Raw genomic sequence first — 22,007 nt, forward strand, 5'->3', positions numbered from 1 at the left:
ATGGAACAGCTACGGCTCTCCTGTGCGGGGCAGATGGTGGACACGTGTGTGCACACGTACACGTGTCCTCAGTACCGCGCGTGCACCCACACCTGAACACAAGCACACGCACGAGTCCCAGGCTGCTGCCTAGTTCCATTTGAGACCCTGGGTATGAAGGCAGACCTTATTCGTGACGCTGCTTCACTGGAAGCTTTCTTTCACGCAGATGCTGCCCTGTAGAGAGAGGGGCTTGGATGCAGTGAACAAACACATCTAATCCGCAATGCCGACACCCTGTTCTACAATTGCTGCTTAACGGATCTCTACCTCCTGCTTTATTTCTTCCAGATTGGATCTGGCTTTTTGGCTTGATGTCACTGTTCTCCCAAAGAAAGTCTGAATTTATAGATGCGTCTGGTTCAACAGTTGTTTGGCAGCTCTGGTTTTTTGTTTGTAGAAAACATGCTGTTTGTTCCCACCTCCCCCTTGAAAAACGAGGCCTCTAGATTTTGAGCTAGAGTCAAAATCAGAATGGACTTGGATATTGTTCAGTTTTCATCAGGAAGAAGGACGGGTAGTCAACTGCACACTTAAGTCCCAAGTACAGGAGATACGTGAAGGGGGAATCCAAAGGCAAGAAAGGTGGACCAGATGCTTGAAGAGGCCTTGCCTGGCAAGTGGTGTTGGGGGTGTGGGCAGCTAAAGCAGGCCCTTGTCATAGCAGGGGGGTGAGGAAAGGCGGTGCGTGGGCCCAGAGCAGGGCAGACCCTGGTGCCCGTGAAGACAAGCACAAATGCCCTCTGGAGAGAAGTGTCTCTAATTTAGGTCCCCAGAGTTCCAAACATCCGCAAAATCTGAGCTCACCACCACTAACTACCAAACGCAGATGGAAACACGGCCCTGTTGACCAGGAGTCACCGAGAGCAGTGATCCACACAGCCCCGGCCTGGCCTTTGTCTTGACCCACCATCTCCAGCCAGGCTCCCTCCTGCCTCATCCCATGCAGCCAGCCTCCACATGTCACCACAGCTTTCCAGGAGTTTTCTGCGACTTAATTCTTCCACAATTCCCTTCTATCTGTAAAATAAAGTCCCAACTCTTTAGTGTGACACAAAAGGCCCTTCACAATGGAATTCAATGTTCCTTTCCAGATTCGTCTCTTCCGACCCCACACTCCTTGCCCAACCAAACCCTGTATGTCCTATGCTGGACAACACAGCATCCCTGAATATGTCATTTACTTTCTTGCCTTCTCGCCTCTGCCCATGCTGTTCCCTCCTCCTAGAAAGTCTTTCCCCATCTTCTCCAAATGGCAAAAGTGTGCAGTTCAGTAGCATCATGAACACTCACAATGTTGTGCAACCATCACCACGATCTGGCTCTAAAACTCTTCATCACCCCAAACAGAAACTCTGTACCCACTGAACAAAAATCCCCCATTTCCCCCCTGCTCCCAGCACCTGTCAGCCACCATTCTCCTTTCTGTAGCTTTGATTTGACTTTCCTAGGCCTCGTATCGGTGGAATCATACGATGTTTGTCCTGTAACGTCTGGGTTATTTCACTTGGCATGTTTGCAAGGTTCATCCATGTTTGTCGCAGGTGACAGAGTTTCATTTCTTTTTAAGGCTGAATAAGATACCATTGTATGGGGGCGCCCGGGTGGCTCAGTTTGTTAAGTGTCTGACTCCAGCTCAGGTCATGATCTCACGGTTCATGAATTTGAGCCCCGCATCAGGCTCCCTGCTGTCAGCACAGAGCCTGCTTCCGATCCTCTGTCCCCCTCTCTTCCTGCCCTTATCCTGCTCGTTCTCTCTCTTCCAAAATAAACTTTAAAATTAAAAAAAAAAAAGATCCCATTGTATGTCTATATCACATTATCCACTCATCCATCAATGGACACTTGAGTGCTTTCTGATTTTTGCCTATTGCGTGAATAATGCCGCTATGAACATGGGTCGTACAAGTATCTGTTTTCAGATTTATTTGTGTGTTTGTTTAGAGCATTAATGAGGGAGTGGGTAGCAGGAGAGGGAGAGAGACATGGGCTCAGTCTCATGACTGTGACATCATGACCTGAGCCGAAATCAAGAGTCAGACACTTAACCGACTGAGCCACCCAGGAGCCCCACGTATCTGTTTTGAGAATCTGCTTTCAATTATTTGGGGTACACACTTAGAAGTAGAATTGCCAGGTCACAGGGTAATTCCACATTTACCCTTGCGAGGAACTGGGCATACTGCTTTTTAAAAATCCACATAGTACTGCCAGCTACATGGTTTTGGAAGCAATTCTACATCTCATTATACCACTTCTTGGGGGCAGTAAATTTCCAGAGCTTATCCCCCACCCCGTGAAGGGAGAGGCCCAAGTGTGGTGTCTTGCTTAAGAGCATGGGATTTCGAGACAGAAGACCCCAGCCCCCACCACCTATGCAACGTTGGGCAAGCTTCTCACACTTTCTGGGCCTGTTTCCCCGTGTGTAGGATAGGAATAATTGTGCCTATGCTATAGGATCGCTGTGAGGACTAAATTAGCTGAGGCGGTCAATAAATGGCCATCGCCACTTTTATTACTGCGTATGAAGAACCGTTCTCAGATTCCATTGCTGTGTTGACGAAACACCGAATGTGTAAGAGTATGAGATGGGGAGTATCTGAAGTTCACAAGCTAAACTTGTTTCAGGGCAAAAGCCACAAACTTTGACAGTTACAGAAGATGGTGGGGGGGGCATGTTTCTTGGAATACAAGTTCTTTTTACATCCAAAGAGGCCTCGAGAATTGGGCCGGGGTTACTTACAGGTGAGACAGGGAGGTCACGTCTGTGAAGATGCCCTCTTGGAGGGTGGAGATGTCATTGCCATGCAGGGACCTGAGGAGAGAAGAGGCTGTCAGTGCCTCGTCCAGGGACAGAGAGTTGAGAACTGATGGAGTGTGTCATGCTTATCCTTGGGTCTTGGTCAAGGTCAATGCTAGAGGGACCCGGTGCCCCCCTCAGAGACCCCACCCTGCCGGCCACCGGCAAGGGAGAGGGAGCGCCTCGTAATCCAAGTAGATAACCCTGTGCCGAAGCCCTTCTCGGGGACTTGTTTTTGCCATCACAAATAACTCAAAGCACCATTTCCGTTTACATGACAAATGGAACGCAAGGCCCTGACCCTGTGCCCTCCCTCACTCCGCCAGCAAGTCTGGGTGGGGGGGAGGTAGGGGGGGAAGGTCCTTCCTGGTAAAAAAAAAAAAAGTTACTATGGCAAGCCGTAGATTGGGGATAAAGAATGTCACCCTGCCCCAGGCAGGGCTGCCGGAGGATTCATGCAGATACTTGAGAGGCCTTCGTAACAGCCGCGACAGAGGACTTTGATCACAGGGCAAAAACTCCCAGTGGGAATTCTTAGGAAAGGTTCACAAAGCTCTTGCCAACAATCTCCACTGGAACCGGAAACTCACATGCAAACAAGAGGCTACCTTATCTTGGATGCCCCCACCTCCCATTGCTCCCCCAAAACACAAAGTGGGGCAGACAGCAACCCCCATTTCTCAGAGTTTTCCGTTCACTCTTCAGCCTCCGTGAGGGGCTTGAATGGAAATGGACAGGCCTCCCAGCTTTGGACACTGTTGGCTCTGCTGGGGCCACAGACATGGAGACATTTCTACCCACCAGGTGGGCTGCAGGTCCTCTGTGGGGTGGGTCTCTTTAGAGGAATGAAGAATGAAGAGACTTACAGCAGGCGCAGGGAGCGCAGCCCCTGGAAGGCCAGTGGAGGGATGCACTGGAGGGCGTTGTAGCTGAGAATCCTGTGGGATGAGAGGGAGGGTGAGGGAGGGAGCAGGACAGGGGTGGGGGGGCGCCATGTTGCTGACCAGGCCCCTGCAGGCTGGCTCAGCAGCAAAATGAGGGAGGCCTGAGCGTGGAAGAGGGTGTGGGCTGAGCTCCTGGCCTAGTCAGCCCTGTGACCCGGGCCTGTCCCCTAACCCTTTTATGCCTCTCAGCTCCCTCAGCGGCAGAGCAGGGACAAAAACAATGACAACTTGATAGGGTTTTTCTGCGGGTAAGGGGAGATGGCCCAGGTGAAGCCCTCAGCGCGGTGCCCGGCTCCCAGGGAGGCCTCAGTAAGGAGACTGGGTGCACTTCCTCGTGGAGGCCACTCCAGCAAGGGCCAGAGGCAGGGTCCCCGTGAAGTGGACACCGGACCAGGACCTGCCTCACTTCCAGAGTGGACCGGTGAGGTCCAGGCCCAGCTAGTAATCTAACATTGGGAAGCTGTGGTGGTGACGAGGGCACCATGACTACCCCCGTCGTAAAGATGGGGAAACTGAGGCCCTGCAAGGTGAAAGAACTTCGCCAGGGTGGCGCAATTAAGTCAGTAAGCGGGGTTTTTAATTCAGCTTCTCAGTTTCCAGAGTCCACAGGCTAACCCACTCTCCCCAAATGCTTCCAAATAAATGAATCCACCAAGGGCAGATGGGCAGGTTGACAACAAGGGAGGTGATACTCGTGATAGCTCCAGATGTCTGTCAGCGGAGGGACAGGGACACTCCGGTGCAGCCATACAGTGGGACATCACTAGTTGCTGACAAGAAGGAAGGAACTACCCATACGTGCGGTGACATGGGGGAATTTCGGAGTAACTGTGTGGGTTGAAAGATGCCAAACAAAAAGGAGTATCGTTGCACGATCCCAAACATGCAAAACCCTAGGCGATGCGGACTCACCCACAGAGCCGAATGGTGGCGGCCCTGGGACGGGGGTGTTGGGAGGGGCCGGGCAGAAGGAGTGTGAGGAGGCTTCTGGGGGTGACGGAAGGGGTCTCCGTGTTCATCGTGGTGATGGTTCCAAGGACGTGAACGTAAGTCAGGATGTATCCTTATTTGCCGCAAGCATGTACAGTTTCTTTTATGCTGACTGTACCTCACTAGGGCTATTTTCAAATAATAATGAGAGCAGGGGTGTGCTCCTGTCACAGGAATGGGTTCTGTTTCCCCCGGCAGCTGCCGGAACCACTGAGACCGGGACTTCTCAGCCCCGCACTACCAACAATTCTTTGTTGGGGGGCTGCCCTGGGCATTTTACAGTGTGTAGGGGTAAAATCCTGGCCTCTGCCCACAAGGTGTTGGGGGCTTCGCCTGCCCCTGCTCTAGCTTTGACCACCGAAAATGCTTCAGACATTGCCAAACGGCCCCTGGTGGGCAGGACCTCCCTGGCTGATGGCAGCTTCACATCCAGGCTCACAAAGACTTCGAAATGGGAACCAGTTGATGAGAAGACTCTGGAGCAAGTAAGTGCAGGTGGGTAACCTAGAACCAGAATTTCATGGCCTCGGGCCCACCTTCTGCTCCTGGGGGTCTGGCTGGGTCACGACCCCATCCTTTTTTGGGGGTACTGGCTCTAATGTTGGACCACGGTGGAGCCCAAGGGAAAGTTCTTAGGTTCTTGGCACATTATCTGTAAAATGAGGTGTGGAGAAGGGGAGTGAGATACCCCCGTAAGCTGCAAGCCAGTATACGGGCTGCTTGTTATTCTTTCCAACTGATTGCTTGGCATGTAATTAAAGCGATCGTTAAAACAACTCAGAATGTGGGCACAAAAGTGTTCGGAAGCACCGTTCACAATAGTCCGAACTGGAAACAACCCCACTATCCATCCATAGTGAGATGGGTAAGGAAGGTATGACATATTCCTACAAAGGAATACTACACAGCAGTAAAAATGACCAGACCGCGGCTTCACATGAGTGGACCTTGCAAACATAATGCTACATAAAATAAGCCAGGTACAAAAAAAAAAAAAAAAAATACATCCTGTATGATGCAATTTACATAAAAATAAAACTGATTTGTGTAGAAGTGCATATGTAGATGGCAGTGCTATAAAGAAAATCAAAGACATGATCACCATAAAAGTCAGGGGAGGGACTTCCTGGAGACGGTGGGGAGGGGGGAACAAATGATCAAGAAGGGGCTGGGGGAAGGACTTTTGGGCGTGCTGTGTTCCGTTTTGTGCCTTAGGTATTTACACATGTGCTAGCTTTATGGTTATTTGTTAAATTGTACTTTATATTTTTTTGCATTTTTCTGTATGTATGCTATATTTCACAATAAAAAAATTTGGTTTTGTTTTTTTTTTTCTTTTTGGCTGGTGAGGCCAGGCACACTCCCTGGTAGATGAAGAGTGACCAGTGGGGCTTGGAGAAAGTCTCAGTGACACAGCGCGCGTGCCCTCTCTCCACCTCCCCACCACTGGGACTCACAGAGTGGTCAGCTGGCTCATGTTGGTGAAGGAGGAATTGCTCAAGGAACTGATCTTGTTGTTACTCAAGTCCCTGGAAAAGACAAAAGCATCACTGCTTAGAAGAAAGAAGAACCCAATCCCGGCTCTCTGCTACAGGCTCCTCCCCTCTCCCACTCTGTCCATGCCCCCCGCCCCCCGCCCGCCTCCCACCCCAGCCAGGTGGCTGCAGGGGCTTGGGGTGGTGGTAGAGAGGGGCACTTGGTTCACAAATAGTGACAGCCCTTTGCTCTGCTCCCTGAACTCCCGCTGCGTCCTCAGGGCTACATGTTTCCATTGCCTTTCCCCACCCCACCCCTGCCCCCCACAAGGACAGACTGGCTCATGCCCCCTTCCACCGTGGAAATGCTCCCACCAAGGAGCTACCAGATCTAGTGGGCTCTGTGCTTTCTCTCTAGCTAGTACTTCACACAGGCTCCTTCCGTGGCTCTCCTACTGTCCTACCAAGGGGACAATAACCACCTTTTTTCAAATGAAGCAGGGTGATCAAGTAACCCCGCCCCCCGTCACAACTGATACCCCTCTTCTCAAACCTCCTTTCAAACCCCATCCATCCTCAGACACCTGTCTTCCCCCCCCACCACCCCCCCCCCACCTCCCTGGCCGTGCCTCCTCTATCTCTTGGTAAAGCTTCTTTCCCAGACAACCCTACCTTCTTGACCCTCTTCCTTTAGTCCACTCTGGGAGCCTCGGGAAGCTCCTGGCTTCACTCCCCACCGCGTGCAACAGTGCCCTCGCCTCTGAACTCCCCTCCAGAGACAGTCCAGCTCCAGTCCACATCTTGCACTTTTCCTACCCCCTACCCACCTAGTCCACAGCCCCAAGGACCCAGAAACACTGCCCTAACCAACCCCCCCCCCCGCCCCCCACCCACCCCCGCCCCAGCTCCTCTCTCTCAGCCTCCTCCTTCATTTCTGCTTACTCAAGCCATCTCTTTTCCTGGCTTCTGTCTCAGACTTGTATCTCCTCTTTCCCCTACAGCTTTGCCCCCTTTCTATCCATCTTCCACACATGCGGGCACCACCTCAATCTTTCTAAGACACTAATCTGACTAGGCCACTTCTCTGCCAAATCCCACAGTGGCTCTCATTTGCCTAAAAAATTATCCCAGCCACCTGCTAGGTGCTCCCGGCTCTGGCCCACCTCTCCCTCACTGCCTCCCAAGTGCCTGGCATAGATTTGCTACACTTCCTGAAATTCTCTTGCCCCTGTTCCCTCTGCCTACTGGTGAATTCTGCCTCTGCCCCGGCCCCCACACATGCCCTGACTTCATTTCCTCTTAGTAAATGTTCCTCTAACTCATTTCATTTAAGACCGGTCTATTGTTCTCAGGCCACACTGTAGTTCCTCTCTGAGCTCTCGGCACACCGCGTGGTCCCTGCTTCTGATTGGCAAGGACTGGCCCCACATCGGCCCTCTCTCCCTCCTTTCCTCCCAAAGGTATCCAAGCCACCAGTGTAGCTGCCTCAAATTAGACCAGAGAAAAGCCGTCTATGTCTTTGCTACTCTGTCACCAGCCACCAAATCACTGCCCTCCTCCCACCCCTCACACCATTGGAACAGTCAAAACACATCTGCTAGGTCTTTAGCAAAGACAGATCCACTGGAGCTTCAAGATTCTGTGCTACTCAAAGTAGCCAGTCCCTGAACTGAATGTCCCACAACAAGGACCTTGTGCCAAAGTGCAGTCACCTATGACGCTAAACACACAACTTAGTTTAGCGAACGCTTTTTTCATAGTGACACTTCTCAGTGATGGAAGAAAGACACTGATTTACATTCTGGTGCAAGTTTCTTATCTAATTGTGGACCCATTACAAACAGTTCTCTAGTGACCATTGGTCTATAGACCACACTTTGAGTAGTAGTACTGCTCCAAGCCAAACTAACATGGAATGTTCTCTGGACTTCTTTTTGGGAGAATCTAGCCAATAAGCACACCAAGACAATCGGAGAGAGGTGTTAATTAGGTTGGAGAGCTGAGAAGAAATGAAGTTTATTCTGAGGCTTAGTTCATATATTTTCATGGAGTGGAAAGGCTCAAAGGTGTAAATAACAGAAAAAGAGATGTTAGCCTGAAGAAAAACTTAGTCACTGATGTGTATTTGTAGCTGTCGTATTTCATGTTTGGTTTAGGGGCCAAGGATGGACTGCGTTTTCCATCAGCCTCTACTTCTGCTCTGGCCCCCTTCCTTTGCTAGGATGACCCTCATTAACAATAATTCAGCCCAGATGGAGGCTTGGGGTGACAAGCTAGGGAGAAGTGGACAGGGTCCAACTCAAGGGAGCCAGGAACCATGCCATTCCCAAGCATGGCCACTAGGTGGCAACACAGTTCTACGCACGGACATTCAGGGAGGGAAGGGGCAAAATAAAAACCAGATGAGCTGGAAGCCGAGTGGTAGGGAATTCCAGAAAAGCTGGAGCCAGAGGGTTAGATACCAGTGCGCCCCCCCCCCCCTGCCCCCGCCCCCGCCATCCTCTAAGGCAGGCTTGGGATCCTCCAGAGGTCCGAATACTCACACAAGCTGCAGATACTTGAAGGTAGACAGCTGTCCCGGAACCAGTGTGAACTGGTTCCCATCCAAGTAACTACAGGACAGAACACAACAGTTAGTGCGGTGCTAGGGGAGCCTCCCCTGCAGCCAGGGCCTTCTAGTTCCTCTCCTCTCCTACATGCAGACCACACAGTTGGCCCAGAATCACTAACTGGAGGAGAAAAGATGCAGTTTCTTAGGCATGTGGGTAGATGCCACCCAAAGAACTCGGTAAAAGCTCTGACACACAAAGCCTCCCTTGGCTTCCTTTCTGCCCCTGCCTCGCCCTCTCAGCCTCCTCCCTGTTGGCGGGCGCTACCCAGGGCTCAATGCTGGGCTCCTCTCTCTCCCCTCTCTGCCCTGCAGTTTTCTTGGCCAGACGGGTCAGATCTGCCACTAGTCCCCTCAGGTCCACCTGCCAGGCCCCTCACCAGCTAGCAAGGCCCTCCCTCCACTTGCTGGCTGGTCCCGTGGGAGCCCCAGACCCAAACCTGCCCAAACCTGACCTCAGGGCTTTCACACCCAAACTGGTTCCCCTGACCCCCTCAGCATCACACCATGATCCTAACCACCCAGGCTCAGGACCCTCAAGGTGACTCTCCTACTCACTCAACAGCACCCCACAGCTGCTGACTCTCCTGCCACTGGTCTCTGCTCATGTGCTGTGTTCCGCTCTCACATCTCCCCTGAATGCACACTGTCACCCACGCCTGGACTCCTCAGCTGCCTCCATCTGTTCCTCCACCTTGGCCTCCCTTCTGGGACCCACTATACACACTGCTGCCCAAGTTGTTGTCCTCAAAGCCAAGCCCACCAAAGGTCCTTGTAACATTCCCTAAGGTGCCCCATGTCTACAAGGTGGAGCTTGGGATTCAAGATGCTGCGAAGGTCCCCTATCCCCCCAGACATCCTCACTGAGCAGGGATCCAAGGGCCAGGAGCTGAAACCCCCGTTGGGCTCCCTGTCCAGGACCCCCGCCAACTGCAGCCCTCAGGATGGCTCACCGCCACCCCCAAAGATCCAGAGAGCAGCAAAATCAGGGCTTTACTCATCCTGACCCATCACTCTGGGTCACACAAAGTGACTTCCCACCCATCTCGCGTGATCCTCTCAATGGCTCTTCTCAACACACCCTAGTGGCCCCACTTAAGAGCTGGGAAAACGGAGGCCTAGAGAAGTCAAGTGATTTTCCCAGCCTCTGAACTTCAGCATCCTTAGTCAAAGAAGCCAGGCTGTTCCACCTGTCACATTATGCTCAGGGTGGCTAGGAGGCACCAAGGAGGAAGCAGGACACTAACACGATGATAGAAAACTGGGCGAGGGACACAGGACAAGGACTGCAGTGGTTGGTGTGCCTGTAAAGAAACAGCCTGCCTCGCCAGTAATGAAAGAAACACAAATGAAAAGCTCACACACTCCCCACAGGGAAGGAAAAGCGCAACTACGGAGGCCTGGAGGGACCAATCCCAGGGGACCGGACGAGTCGGGGACGGACCACAGCCTCTTATTTGGGGGTGTCAGTGGAAGAAGCCCAGCTCTCCTCTGTCTGTCACTCACACTGACATCCATGCCCCCACGTAGGCTCAGATACCACATCCAAATCAGCACAGGTTTTAGCGCATGATGCCCAGTATGGACAGCGGGGGTGGCCACAAAGGCCATTTCCACACCCGGCCAGCTGGGGCGCGAGGATGATGGCTTTTCTGGAAGGCCATGATGCAAAAGGCAGCCAGTGCCCTAGCAATGCAGCGCTCTTTGACGAGCAGCCTCACTGAAGGGATGTTCACCTCGGGGACTTTTTTTAATAGTGACACATTGGCAACAAGTCTCCAACAAAGGGGGATTTGTTACATAGATCATAGTAGATTCACGTGGTAGCGTCATGCGCGGCCCGCGAAAACAAACTTGTGTGAGAGTTTTCATGACGGAGGGGATGCTCACAAGCTGCGGTGAAGCGGCCAACGTAAGGTTACTTCTTATTTTAAAAGCAGGCCTCAGCTTAAAGCGAGCAAGCGCTCGCCGTGGGAGACTCATGCCATCAGGTGACTGCAGAGGGGGGTCCGACAGAAGCTCAAAGGCTTCCTGGAACCAGTGTCTCCCGCGACGCCCTCGCTCCAAGCCCTAACCAGCTGTTCTTGGTGACCTCGTCCCCCCCCACCGTCAGGCCTGGGGCTACTCACAGTTCCGTGACATTCTTGGGGATGCCTTTCGGCAGGACCTGGAGGTGCTTGTTGCTGCATCGGACCACCGTGTCCAGGCAGGCACATTCCTGGGGGCACTGGGGGCGGGGCAGGCAGCCCCCCTCCTCCTGGCCTGGGGAGGAAGGCGCGAAGCCACGTCAGTGAGGGGACAGGCCTTCGTAGGGCCTCTTATACCTGGGGCCGTGCTCTGGGGTATCTCAGAACAGAAGCCCCTCTCTGACACTACCCCAGGCACTGGTAAGTCCCCTCTTGGCTGCATGCCTTCCTCACTAGGAACGAAGCCCCTTGGACCATTTCGAGGTTAAGATGGGTCTTGGGTCAATTTCTTCTGCCTCAGGTCCAAGGTGGACCTCAGCACAGCAGGAGGATGGCAACCATACCATTTCTTGAGCACCTACTAAGTGCCAGACAATATGTCGAACAGGATCTCTTTAACGATGCAGAAAGGATGCCAGCACCACGGGGACAGAGACTGGTCTCTGCTTTTTTGCTCACAGAAGGAGCCCAGCACCTGGAGCAGGGGCTGGCACACAGGAGTCCTCAAAATAGATCAGCTAAACGAACCTATGAATGGTCTTATACTTTACTGAGAGCTGGAGAGGTTACATAACTTGTTCGGCTCAGAAGGCTGGTCAGAGCGCAGCGTCCGTACCCGCATCTGGCCGACACAGACTCTGAGCACACTCTATCACACCTCCTTCATTTATTCACTTATCTACCCAGTAAATATTCCTCCCTTCTGACTGCGTGCAGGCGGAACAATAAGGACACCACGGTAGGAGCCGCTGAGGGCACTAGGAAGCAGGTGACAGAGACTACCAGTTACGGAGGGCAGCTGTGTGCAGGCGTCGTGAACTCCCTGAATCCTCGAAACATCTCTCCGGTGGATGTGCTATCAGCCCATCGCAGAGATGAGAAAACTAAGGGCAGAGTGGCTAAGTAAGGGGCCCAAGGTCCCCCAGCCTGGAAGAGGGGCACGGGCCTGGAATCTAAGCCAGCTGCTCTTCACCACTTCAGTCTACTGCAGCAACATCTCAAAAGTGCTCCTGCCCCTTCCCCTCCAGGGAGCCCCTCTGAGGGGGGCGGGGGGAGCCTCGCACATGCACAGAGTCGCCTGCCAGGATGCACGGACATGACAGCAGAGCTCTGGAAGGTCACCCGGCAGAACACTGACCAGGAGTCATTCCAGGTCCGGGAAGTTGGAACAGGCCAACACTGGTGATCTTTTTACTCTTCTGGATTGTGTGTTGTTTTTTTTAAGCAAATGGTAATGCTTCACTTTGTGATAAGAAAAGTAAAAAGAAATTGTTTCTTGAAAAGAAAATAATGTTTTCAAAGGATAATTAATGGCAGAAGGAAAGACCCAAAATATATAGTCGGGTTTAAAAAGAAACAGAATTTGGGGCGTCTGGGTCACTTGGTGGGTTAAGCGTCTGACTCTTGCTCTCGGCTCAGGTCATGATCTCAGCGTTCGTGAGACTGAGCCCTGTGTCAGGCTCTGTGCTAACAGTGTGGAGTCTGCTTGGGATTCTCTCTCTCTCCTTCTCTCTCTGACCCCTCCTTCCCACTCTCTCTCTCTCTCTCTCTCAAAATAAATAAGTAAACTTTAAGAAAAAAGAAAAAGGAACAGAATTTTTGGGTGGGGGACGGATAAAATAGGTAATGGGCTTTCACTTGTTGTGAGAAGCCCGGGTGATGGATGGAATTGTTGAATCACTATATTGTACGCCTGAAGCTAAAATAATACTGTATGTTAACAATATTGGAATTGAAGATAAAATTAAATTTAAAAAAAACATTTTTTTTTAAAAAGACTAGGAAGTTATTACTATATAAAATGATATACAAATATATACGTGAGTCGTATGGAATTTTTTAAAATAGCAAGTAAAATTGCTCTAGGAAACCCATTGACTTTGTTTAGAGAAATACCCTGACCTTCTCTCTTGGTGTGAAAGTTGAAGCTCCTTGCGCGGCCTGGATGGGCCAGTCTGAGAGCCGAACTGCCCCCTGGAAGCAGGCTGAGAGCGGGGCGGAGGAGGCCAAGTGGGGGCGGGGGGGGGGGGGTCTGGAACTCCCCACAGGAAACTCCCGGCGACCAGGCTCAAGATCAGGGACCGCCGGGCTGAGCTGCAACCTTGCTCTGTTACCCTGGGTACAAATCTGCCTCCGGCAGCTGCCTTGCCTGCGTGGAGCTCTGTCGGAAAGTCACGGGATGGGGCTACTACACTCTGCGCGGGCAGGGCTAGAAGGGAGGGCCTCAGGAAAGAGATGGGGAATCCAGAGGAAACAGGACATCAGGGTGAGAGGTGACCAGGTTTCCCAGGTGGAGGATGGGGGCCCGGGAAGGTCCCACTGCACATCATGGACAGGCTGAGCCCACAAGTCTGGGGCACTGAGGAACCGCCAGGAAGCAGATCAGTGGATCAGGCACATTTACATTAAAAAAAGTACTAAGATGTAGGGGCGCCTGGGTGGCTCAGTCGGTTAAGCATCCCACTCTTGATTGTGGCTCAGGTCACAATCTCGCAGTTGGGAGTTCGAGCCCCTCGTCAGGCTCTGAGCTATCAGTGTGGAGCCTGCATGAGATTCTCTCTCTCCTCCTCTCTCTGCTTCTCCCCTACGTGCTCTCTCTCTCAAAATAAATAAAGAAACATTTTTAAAAATACACTGAAATGTTAACTGTGATTTTCTCTGAGTGATAGAATAATAGGCAACGTTTATCTCCTCCTTTTACCTATTCTTTCCATTTTTTAAACAATAACTTTTTAAACAATAACTATTGCTCTTAAAATCATGGGAAAACACCCCCAGGCAGCGGTAGGCGCAGGACTAAGACTGGGTCTCCCTGCTCCCCGCCCCACCCCAGGCCCAGGGCCACCCCTCCCCACGGGAAACTCTTCAGGGCTGGCCTGCCTGCCTCTCCCCTCCCGCTCAGGGCCCCACGACTTACCCTCCTCACACCTGAAGTCAGGGAAGGCCACGTCCTGCAGGGGGATCTGCCGCAGGAAGTCTGGGTTCTGGCACCGCGGGTTCCCTGTCACAATCTTCCTCCTCCGCAGCCAGTCCCCCAGCCAGGCCAGCTGACAGTTGCAGTTGAAAGGGTTGGCCAGAAGGTTTCTGGAAGAGGCAGCCGTGTGACCAGCAACACACCCTCCGGGCTGGGTTTCCCTGCAATGCCCTGTCGCCCCACCACAGACTGGCCAGGCGGCCACCCACGCTTTTTCCCAGATGACCGGCAGTTACCAAGACGTGGCATTCTGACGTGGTGGGACCCCACAGACCACCAGGGCCCGACACCCCCAGTGAGTCCTTTCAAGTAGCCGCCCTTGGGAGGGCGAGCGGACGGGCGCTGGGGCTCAGATGCCGGAGCCAGACTTACAGCGTGGAGAGGGCCTGCAGGGTGTCGAAGGCCCCAGGGGAGATGGTGGCGATCTGGTTGTCATAGAGCGAGAGCAGGCGGACGTTGCGCAGGCCCGTGAAGCTGTCGTTGTGGATGCAGCTGATGCGGTTGTTCCTCAGCATCCTGGGGGGCGAGAGGGGGGAGCCCGTGCTGTGCCCGCAGCCACCCACCAGCCTGCGCCTTGCCCACGGGGGCCTCCCACAGATTCTTCTCCCGGGTCCCTCCCCTCCCCACGCTCCCCCTCAGGATGCTCTCCCAGCCACCCTGCCTGCACAGCGCCCACACGGCCTGACCTCCGCCTGCACTCCCTGGGTGCCCAGGGCCTCCCCCGCCCCCAGGCCACGCTCTGCACCAACGCCGGGGACACTGGCCCAAAACCTAAACCCAGTCGTGTTCCTCTCCAGGCCGAAGCCCCAGTGGCTCCCAAACTGCCCACGGAATAATGTTTACACTCTTTACCGTGACCCGTGGGAGCCAACCCCAGACCAGCATCGGCCGCCTTCCTGGAGAGGGACATACCCTTGACTCCTCTGTCCTGCGGGCATGCATAGGGGCCTGCCTCTCCATGCCCTTCCCTGGCTGTGGTGTCCTTCTAGAATGACCCCTTCCCTCATTTTTATCTGCTTAAGTCTGTGTTCACCCTCCAAAACCTGGCTCAATTCCCCTCCCCAACTAAAAACAAAACCAAGCTAGACACAGAATAGGCGATTCACTAGGAAGTTACAATGGTTTATGAACACCGATAAAAAAAAAAATGTTTAAACTTACTAGTAATCAAGTACATGTAAGCAATATTGAATCTTTGCCTGACAAACTGCAAAATAACTAAAAAATATAGTAATACATAAATATAGTAATATAGTAATATAGTAATATATAAATATATAAATATAGTAATAGTATAGTATATAATATAGTCTAGTAAATATAGTAATAGAGGGTCGGTATGGGTGAATGGGCATTTTCACACTTGGGCCGGCAGGAGAATGGTTTGGGGCCTTCCTGGAAGTGAGAGGCAGGCAGCAAAGGCCCTAAACGGGCCTCATGCTTTCATCCTGCAAGGCTTCTTTTAGGAATTTATCAATAGGGAATAATCCTGGATGCACACAGAATTTCATGATAAAGATATTAATCACATTACTCATAATAAAAAATTAAAATAGCTTGAATTTCTGGGGTGCCTGGGCCGCTCAGTTAAGCATCTGACTCTTGATTTCAGCACAGATCATGATCTTACGGTTTGTGGATTCGAGCTCTGCATCAGGCTCTGCGCTGAGGGCAGTGGAACCTACTTGGGATGATTCTCTCTCTCCCTCTCTCTCTGCCCCTCCCCCGCTCATGTGCACGCGTGCAAACACGTACATGGTCTCTCTCTCTCTCTCAAAAAAACAAACATTAAAAAATAAATAGCCGGAATTTCCAGTAGTTATGTAATGCATAGTCCTTCAAAATGATGTTGTAAAGGAAATTTTAATGGTATGTAAATGTGCTCACGTTGTGTTTAAGACAAAGCAGGTTACTAAATAAAATGGATTCTAGGACTCCGTTCAGAAATACCTACATGGAAGCACCCAGGTGTATGGGTGTGTGTGTGTGCATATGTGCAAGAACATGTGTGGATACAGAAGACTGGAAAGTAGTTGATATGGACAATTAACAGCGTTTGTGTGGGCTGGAGGGGTTATGGCACTCCTCTTCCTGTGCCTGCGCTGTCACTCATGGGCTCTTACCGGCTCTGCCCCAGACCAGCCCTTCCTCTCTCCTCCAGCCCCATCCACACCTTCCTCAGAAAGAACCCACGTGACTGGCTGACTAGCCCACGACACCCTCATTCAAGGACTACCCGGCAAGTATAGAGAAGAATGAGGCAGCCCCATGTGAACAGCCTGGGAAAACAGTCCCACTAGATCCACGTGTGAAAGAAGCCGGTGGCAAAACACAGCACAAAGGGCATCCCCTTTCTGTAAACCAAACCAACCAAACAACAACAAACCCCAAACCCACAGGGAACCCCTCATATATTCATTTCCTTTACACAAATTCCATGATGTGCGCTCTGAAAACGGATGGATAGCCCTACAGCCGGTCTGGGATTGAAACCCAGCAGGGCGGCGTCTAGAGCTATGCCAACCCCCCTCCCCATAGTGGCCCTTGGCTGTTCAGATTCAAAAGAATTAAAATGAAATGAAATTCAAAATGTTGTGCCTCAACAGCGCTAGCCCCATGTCAACAGCCACACGTGGCTACTGACTAGACAGTGTAGACGTGGGACATTTCTGCCACTGTAGGAAGTCCAACTGGACGGCACGGTCTATTGCGCCCTTGAAAGGTGTCTATGTGGTCACGTGAAGAGCTAGTGCCGCCCGCGTTGGGGGGGGGGGGCTCTACGGCACTTGTGGGGGGGGTGCGGGTGGCCCCAGGATCTACTGAGTCCCGAAGTCTGGTTAGCTCTGGCTGGGCTCCGGTTCGTGGGATCCCAGAGTCCCAGAGATAATGGGCCATCCCTCCTCCCCCTTCCGCACTGGCTGAGTCACCTCAGCAATGTCCCCACCTTGGGGCCACCCAGCCCTCCTGCCACTCCTGAACTAAACACACGTGCGGTGCTCTTGCAGCCTGATGAGAGGGCAGTGAGGGGGAACCTCCAAAAGGGCCCACCCCCACCCGCCCCTTCACCAAGCATCGACCCCACACCCCAGGGAACAAGAAAGCAGGCCTCACCACGGTTACCAACATCTGATTATTTGCCCCCTGCAGACCCTGGCTGTAGACCTCATACACCCTCAGCTGCCCCTCTCCTCCCGCCAGCCGGGGTCGGGAGGGGTGCCTCCCATCCTCTCTCCTGATGCAGACACCGACACGCTAGCTTGCTTTTGCCCGTTGCAGCCTGGCCCTGCTCCCTGGCCCGCACACTCACAGCGTCCTCAAGCCGTCCAGGCCTCGGAACATGCCGCTCCGGATGGACTCCAGCTGGTTGGCGGTCAGGTGCAGCTCGCTCACAGAGCCCGCACCCTCGAAGGCCCCATCTTCGATTTCGGACACCTTGTTGTTGCTCAGATTGCTGGACGGAGGGCGGCAGAAAGATTATGGAGTTGCGGACCCTCCCCCACCTTCCTGCACCCGCCCCCTGCAGGGGAGCTCTGCCCCCATGAAACTCCCCCCACACACAATATTTTCCTTCTCCCTCCCCAGCTAGAGTCCTGGCCACAACCTCCCCGCCAATGGGTAACTCACATCTTCTTCAGATGAGTGAGTTTTTTAAATATCCCAGTGGCTTCCAGGATGGAAATCTCATTGTTGTTTAATCGTCTGTAAGAGGCAATGAAGAGAACTTACACATTCATAAATGACAGACATTAGAATATCTTCCAAACTGAGAATATTTGGGACTCAAACAAAGGGGCTCCCAGAAGAATTTATCTGGCAAGGCAAACTGATCGCTTATCAAAGGAAGGGTGGATGATGGTGCTGGGAGGGGCGGTGAGTGGGGTACTTTTAACACTAAAAATGCCATGAAAACTTACATACATGAAGGACAGATATGTGTAGCTATTCATGCACATAGGCATGTGCACAAATTTATGATTTTAAAGAAAAAAAATAGAGTATGGCCTAAGATCCAACTTGATCTAATGGAATCATATCTCCCAGAAGAAGGCAAAAGCCTGGTTGAGAAAAGCCACCCCGGCTCAGGCTGACGACCTTCCCTGCACGCCAGAGATTGTTGGAAGGGTCTGGAGGCGGTGAGTCAGAAGCAGAGGGGCTTCAGGGGTGGGGAGGTGCTTCCTGCTAAAGCCAGCCGCTGCCATGCTGGAGTCTCCAGCGGTCCCAAACAGAGCCGGACCGGGGGAAAGCCCAGTGTGGATCGAGGAGGGCTAGGAGGACCGGGGACCGGTGAGGATGTGCAGGGGCTGGGGGCCCTCACAGCTCGGCCGTGGACTGGGGGATGCGCTCAGGGATCTTGGTGAGCTTCAGGCTGGAGCACTCCACCAGGCTGGCCTCACAGCGGCACTTGTGGGGACAGACCACGTCGCTGTTGCACTCGCTGTTCAGCTGGTAATCCTCCGTGCCTACGGTGAGAGGGCAGGGGCGGGAGGCTGAGGGCCCCAGGGCAGGGTCTCCCTAGCCCCCTCAGCCTGCTGCCCCTGCCCACCAGCTGCCACCGCCCCAACCCCCTAGGTCCCCCGGACTCTCCTACCTGGAATGAAATACTGCTCTTTGGCTGGGGAGAGAAGCAGAAACACCATCAAGCTGGAATCTTCCAGGATGTGCAAGAGCCCAGGCCCCAGTCCCACTGCCCAGGTGCAGGCACCCTGGGAATAACACTGGGGTCCCAAATCAGGGCCCTAGAGCCCACCCGCCCAGTCCCCGTGCAGAGAAGGCCTTGCCACAGAGCACAGATGTTCCTTGGCCAGGTTGATTCTGGGGTGGTACCACCCCCAAATGAACCTCTCGGGGAGCACCCAAACCATGGCAACGCTCATATGCAATGGTACAAGACGGGGATGGGGCAGAGAGGCACCCGGTTCCTGACCAGGATCCAGGCTCAGAAGCTGACTCACACTGTCCCCAGCCAGTTTCTGCTGCCCCAGAGCCTGGAGGAGGCGGCTCTCTCCCTGAGGAGAGCTCCCAGGCTTCTCGAGTGTGAAAAGCAGTAGCATGAAAGCAAACTGACCTGAGAGCAGAGGAACCTGGGTCCTTGTGCGGGAGTCCTCCCTCAGGGACCTTCAGCCAGGCCTACCCTTCCCTGGGCCCCAGTTAAGTGAGGGGTGGGGCTGACCAACCGTTCAGATCCAAGTCTATGGTCTCGGAACTACCCCCTCTGAGAGGGTCTCCGGTGGCCTAGGACGCCCCTGTTGGAGCCATCCAGAAAACACCACCAGATCCCTGAGCAGACGGAAGACAGGCAGGCAGGTGGACGGACAGACAGGTGGGCAAGCAGGCAGCTACCTGAGCACCGGAACTTCTTGCTCTTGATCTGCCCGATGCGCTTGTTGGCGAGGCGCCGGGGGCTGGCACAGCGGGCCCCGCTCGTCTCAATGGGGTTGGTGCGCAGGAAGTCTGCCAGCCCCTTGAGGTTACAGTCGCAGATGAAAGGGTTCTGTGCCAGGTGCCTGTCCAAAGGGGGCAGAGTGGGGATCAGAGACAGGGTTGCAAACTTGCACTGACCTCTGCCTGGACAGGGCCTCACTGCCTCCGGGTGGCTCCAAGCCCAGGGCTGGGCCCCGGGGGAGATGCACCACCTGGGGCCACCCCCTGGGCACACCCATCAGCTGGAGAAGTCTTGCCAGGGCATCGCAGCAGGGAAGGATCTCTGCAGGCTCTGGGTGTCCAGCTGTCCCTGCTACACTCCCCACTTCAAGCCTCACTCTGTCCCCTGTCCATCTACCTACCTGTACCCACCCTGGGACATTTCACAGACACCAGTGGAGGCAAGAGTGACCTGGAGACTGGCCAGATCACCCCATCGTTCCATGGGTGAGGGAACACAGCGGATACTTGAACCCAGGACTGTCAGTGCCCAGAAGTCTTTGATGTGGGTGGTCCCTTCCACGTGGCCTTGGACGACAGCAGCTTCTTTCCACAGCCTTTGTCAGGAAGGGGATGAGGCCAGGGGTGCAAGGTTGGGTCCTGCAGCTGGGGTGACGTGTGTCAAAGTGCCTGTGGCAGCCTCTCACTTACGGGAATCTCCGTTCCCACCCCAGGCCTTTGGGACTGCTTCCCCCTGACCATTTTACATGCTGTCTCTTGACACAAGGGAAAGTCAGAGAACATGGCCGGATAGCTACTTATTGGGAAGTCACTCTTACTCTTTCCAGGCTGCCTGTGTGACCAGCAGGGTAGGTGTGGGGAGGGGGCAGCTGACAGGTGATGCTGACTATAGCAATCTGGGTTGCTGTAAGCAACCACAGGGCTGGTTTTCCTGTTTGTGGGCCCTCACCACCCCCAAAAGGCTCAGACCAGCCACCTCTGAACCACCCCAGCAGCCAGCTTGCTGACCTGCATCTGGGCCATCACAGCACTGGGCATGTCCTGCTTTCTAAACTGAGACAGCCAGGGAAGAATATTCTAGCACCTGCTCAGGCTACTGTCCCTGAGAGCCAATGCTTCTGCACGGAAGTACAGGGAGACAGAGCAGGGGCCAGCTCAGAGGCCCATCTAATGCCATCACTTCAGGCCGTCCACTTCATGGCCTCAGCCCAGTGCCCTGATGGGCCAACAGGGCTCTGCAGGCAGAGACACAACTGCTGCTCAGGGTTTGCACCCAGCTCAGCTCAGACCTCGGCCACTCGCTCTCCTGTTCATCACCTCCTGGGCTCTGGATGAAGGTGGGATGCTTGGTTGGAGCCTTCTTGGCCCAGACGTCCCTGCCACTCCCCTGGGCACTGTCCCCGCTTGCCTGCCTGAGTCCAGGCTCCTGTCAGCATCACCAGGTGGGCCGGGCCTTCTGCATCTAGTTGCACATTTGTCTCCCTATTCAAACTGTCAATTTGCAGAGAAGACGTGTTTGCCGACTCCCCAGGGCAGAGTTCATTGCTGATGGAAAACGTATTAGGAGTCGGGGCTTGCTCTGGGACCCTCCCGACCACATCTGCCTATGCCTCACTGCCCGGCCTCTGCCTGAACTAATGGCTTCCCTTTATCACAATCTTGGTAGAAAACTGCTTAAAATCAATCCAATTATGTTATTCAGGCACACGTTAAAATGTTCAAGGGGTGCGGCGTAGAATATATCCTTTTTAAGAACAGGTTATTTGTGTCAAAACCAATCTATAAAAACTTGAACCACCCACAGAGACAAGAGGCTTCAGTATTTGACACAAATTAGAGTTTTTAATAATTGCAAAGGGCAGGGAGCTGAGAAGGGAAATTGCTCAAGAAGAAGGAAAAAATACCAGCTTGGGAAAATATCATCAATGTTAGAGGCACATGCAGAAATGTGCTGCATGTGTGGCCATGAACATTTGTCACAGTAGAAGGTGGAAGGGAAGACTGTATTCTCAGTGTCTTTGTTGGAATATGCACTCAAGGAGTCACAACTAAAAATCTGGCGGGAGAGATGCTCAGCATCATTAATCAAATTAAACCCACAATGAGCTACCACTCCACACCCACTTTGGTGGCCATAATCAAAAAGACGAATGATACCAGGTATTGGCAAGGATGGAGACAAAATGGAACCCTTACAATACACTGCTGGTAGGACCATAAAATGGGACTTATAGCCACTTAGGAAAACTGACAATTTTAAAAAAAATTTTTTTTAACATTTATTTTATTTTTGAGAGACAGAGCATGAGCAGGGGAGGGGCAGAGAGAGGAGGAGACACAGAATCCGAAGCAGGCTCCAGGCTCTGAGCTGTCAGCACGGAGCCTAACGTGAGCCTCGAACCCACAAACTGTGAGATCATGACCTGAGCCGAAGTTGGACGCTCAACCGACTGAGCCAGCCACGTGCCCAGAAAACTGACGATTTTTTAATCGTCACAGATTTCCTATGTGACCCAGAAATTCTAAGAGAAATTAAAACATTTGTCCACATAAAGATTTGCAAGCAAATATTCATAGCAGCCTTATTCATAATGATTCCAAAGTGGAAA

At 52.9% G+C, this 22,007-nt stretch overlaps 1 protein-coding gene across 1 annotated transcript in view; it reads right to left on the reverse strand.

The window, feature by feature from the left end:
• SLIT1 (slit guidance ligand 1) overlaps positions 1-22,007 on the reverse strand; it is a 172,940-nt gene that overhangs the window by 22,147 nt on the left and 128,786 nt on the right. Inside the window, exons 14-25 of the mRNA XM_027062741.2 lie at positions 19,357-19,520; positions 18,605-18,628; positions 18,332-18,476; positions 17,641-17,715; positions 17,324-17,467; positions 14,389-14,532; positions 13,960-14,126; positions 10,986-11,118; positions 8,792-8,860; positions 6,231-6,302; positions 3,706-3,777; positions 2,783-2,854 (exon numbers count right to left, since the gene is read on the reverse strand). Coding sequence (XP_026918542.1) covers positions 2,783-2,854; positions 3,706-3,777; positions 6,231-6,302; positions 8,792-8,860; positions 10,986-11,118; positions 13,960-14,126; positions 14,389-14,532; positions 17,324-17,467; positions 17,641-17,715; positions 18,332-18,476; positions 18,605-18,628; positions 19,357-19,520 — 1,281 coding nt within the window. The remainder of the gene's footprint in view (positions 1-2,782; positions 2,855-3,705; positions 3,778-6,230; positions 6,303-8,791; positions 8,861-10,985; positions 11,119-13,959; positions 14,127-14,388; positions 14,533-17,323; positions 17,468-17,640; positions 17,716-18,331; positions 18,477-18,604; positions 18,629-19,356; positions 19,521-22,007) is intronic.

This window comes from Acinonyx jubatus, chromosome D2 (assembly GCF_027475565.1).
Source record: "Acinonyx jubatus isolate Ajub_Pintada_27869175 chromosome D2, VMU_Ajub_asm_v1.0, whole genome shotgun sequence".
Taxonomy (NCBI): Eukaryota; Metazoa; Chordata; class Mammalia; order Carnivora; family Felidae; genus Acinonyx; species Acinonyx jubatus.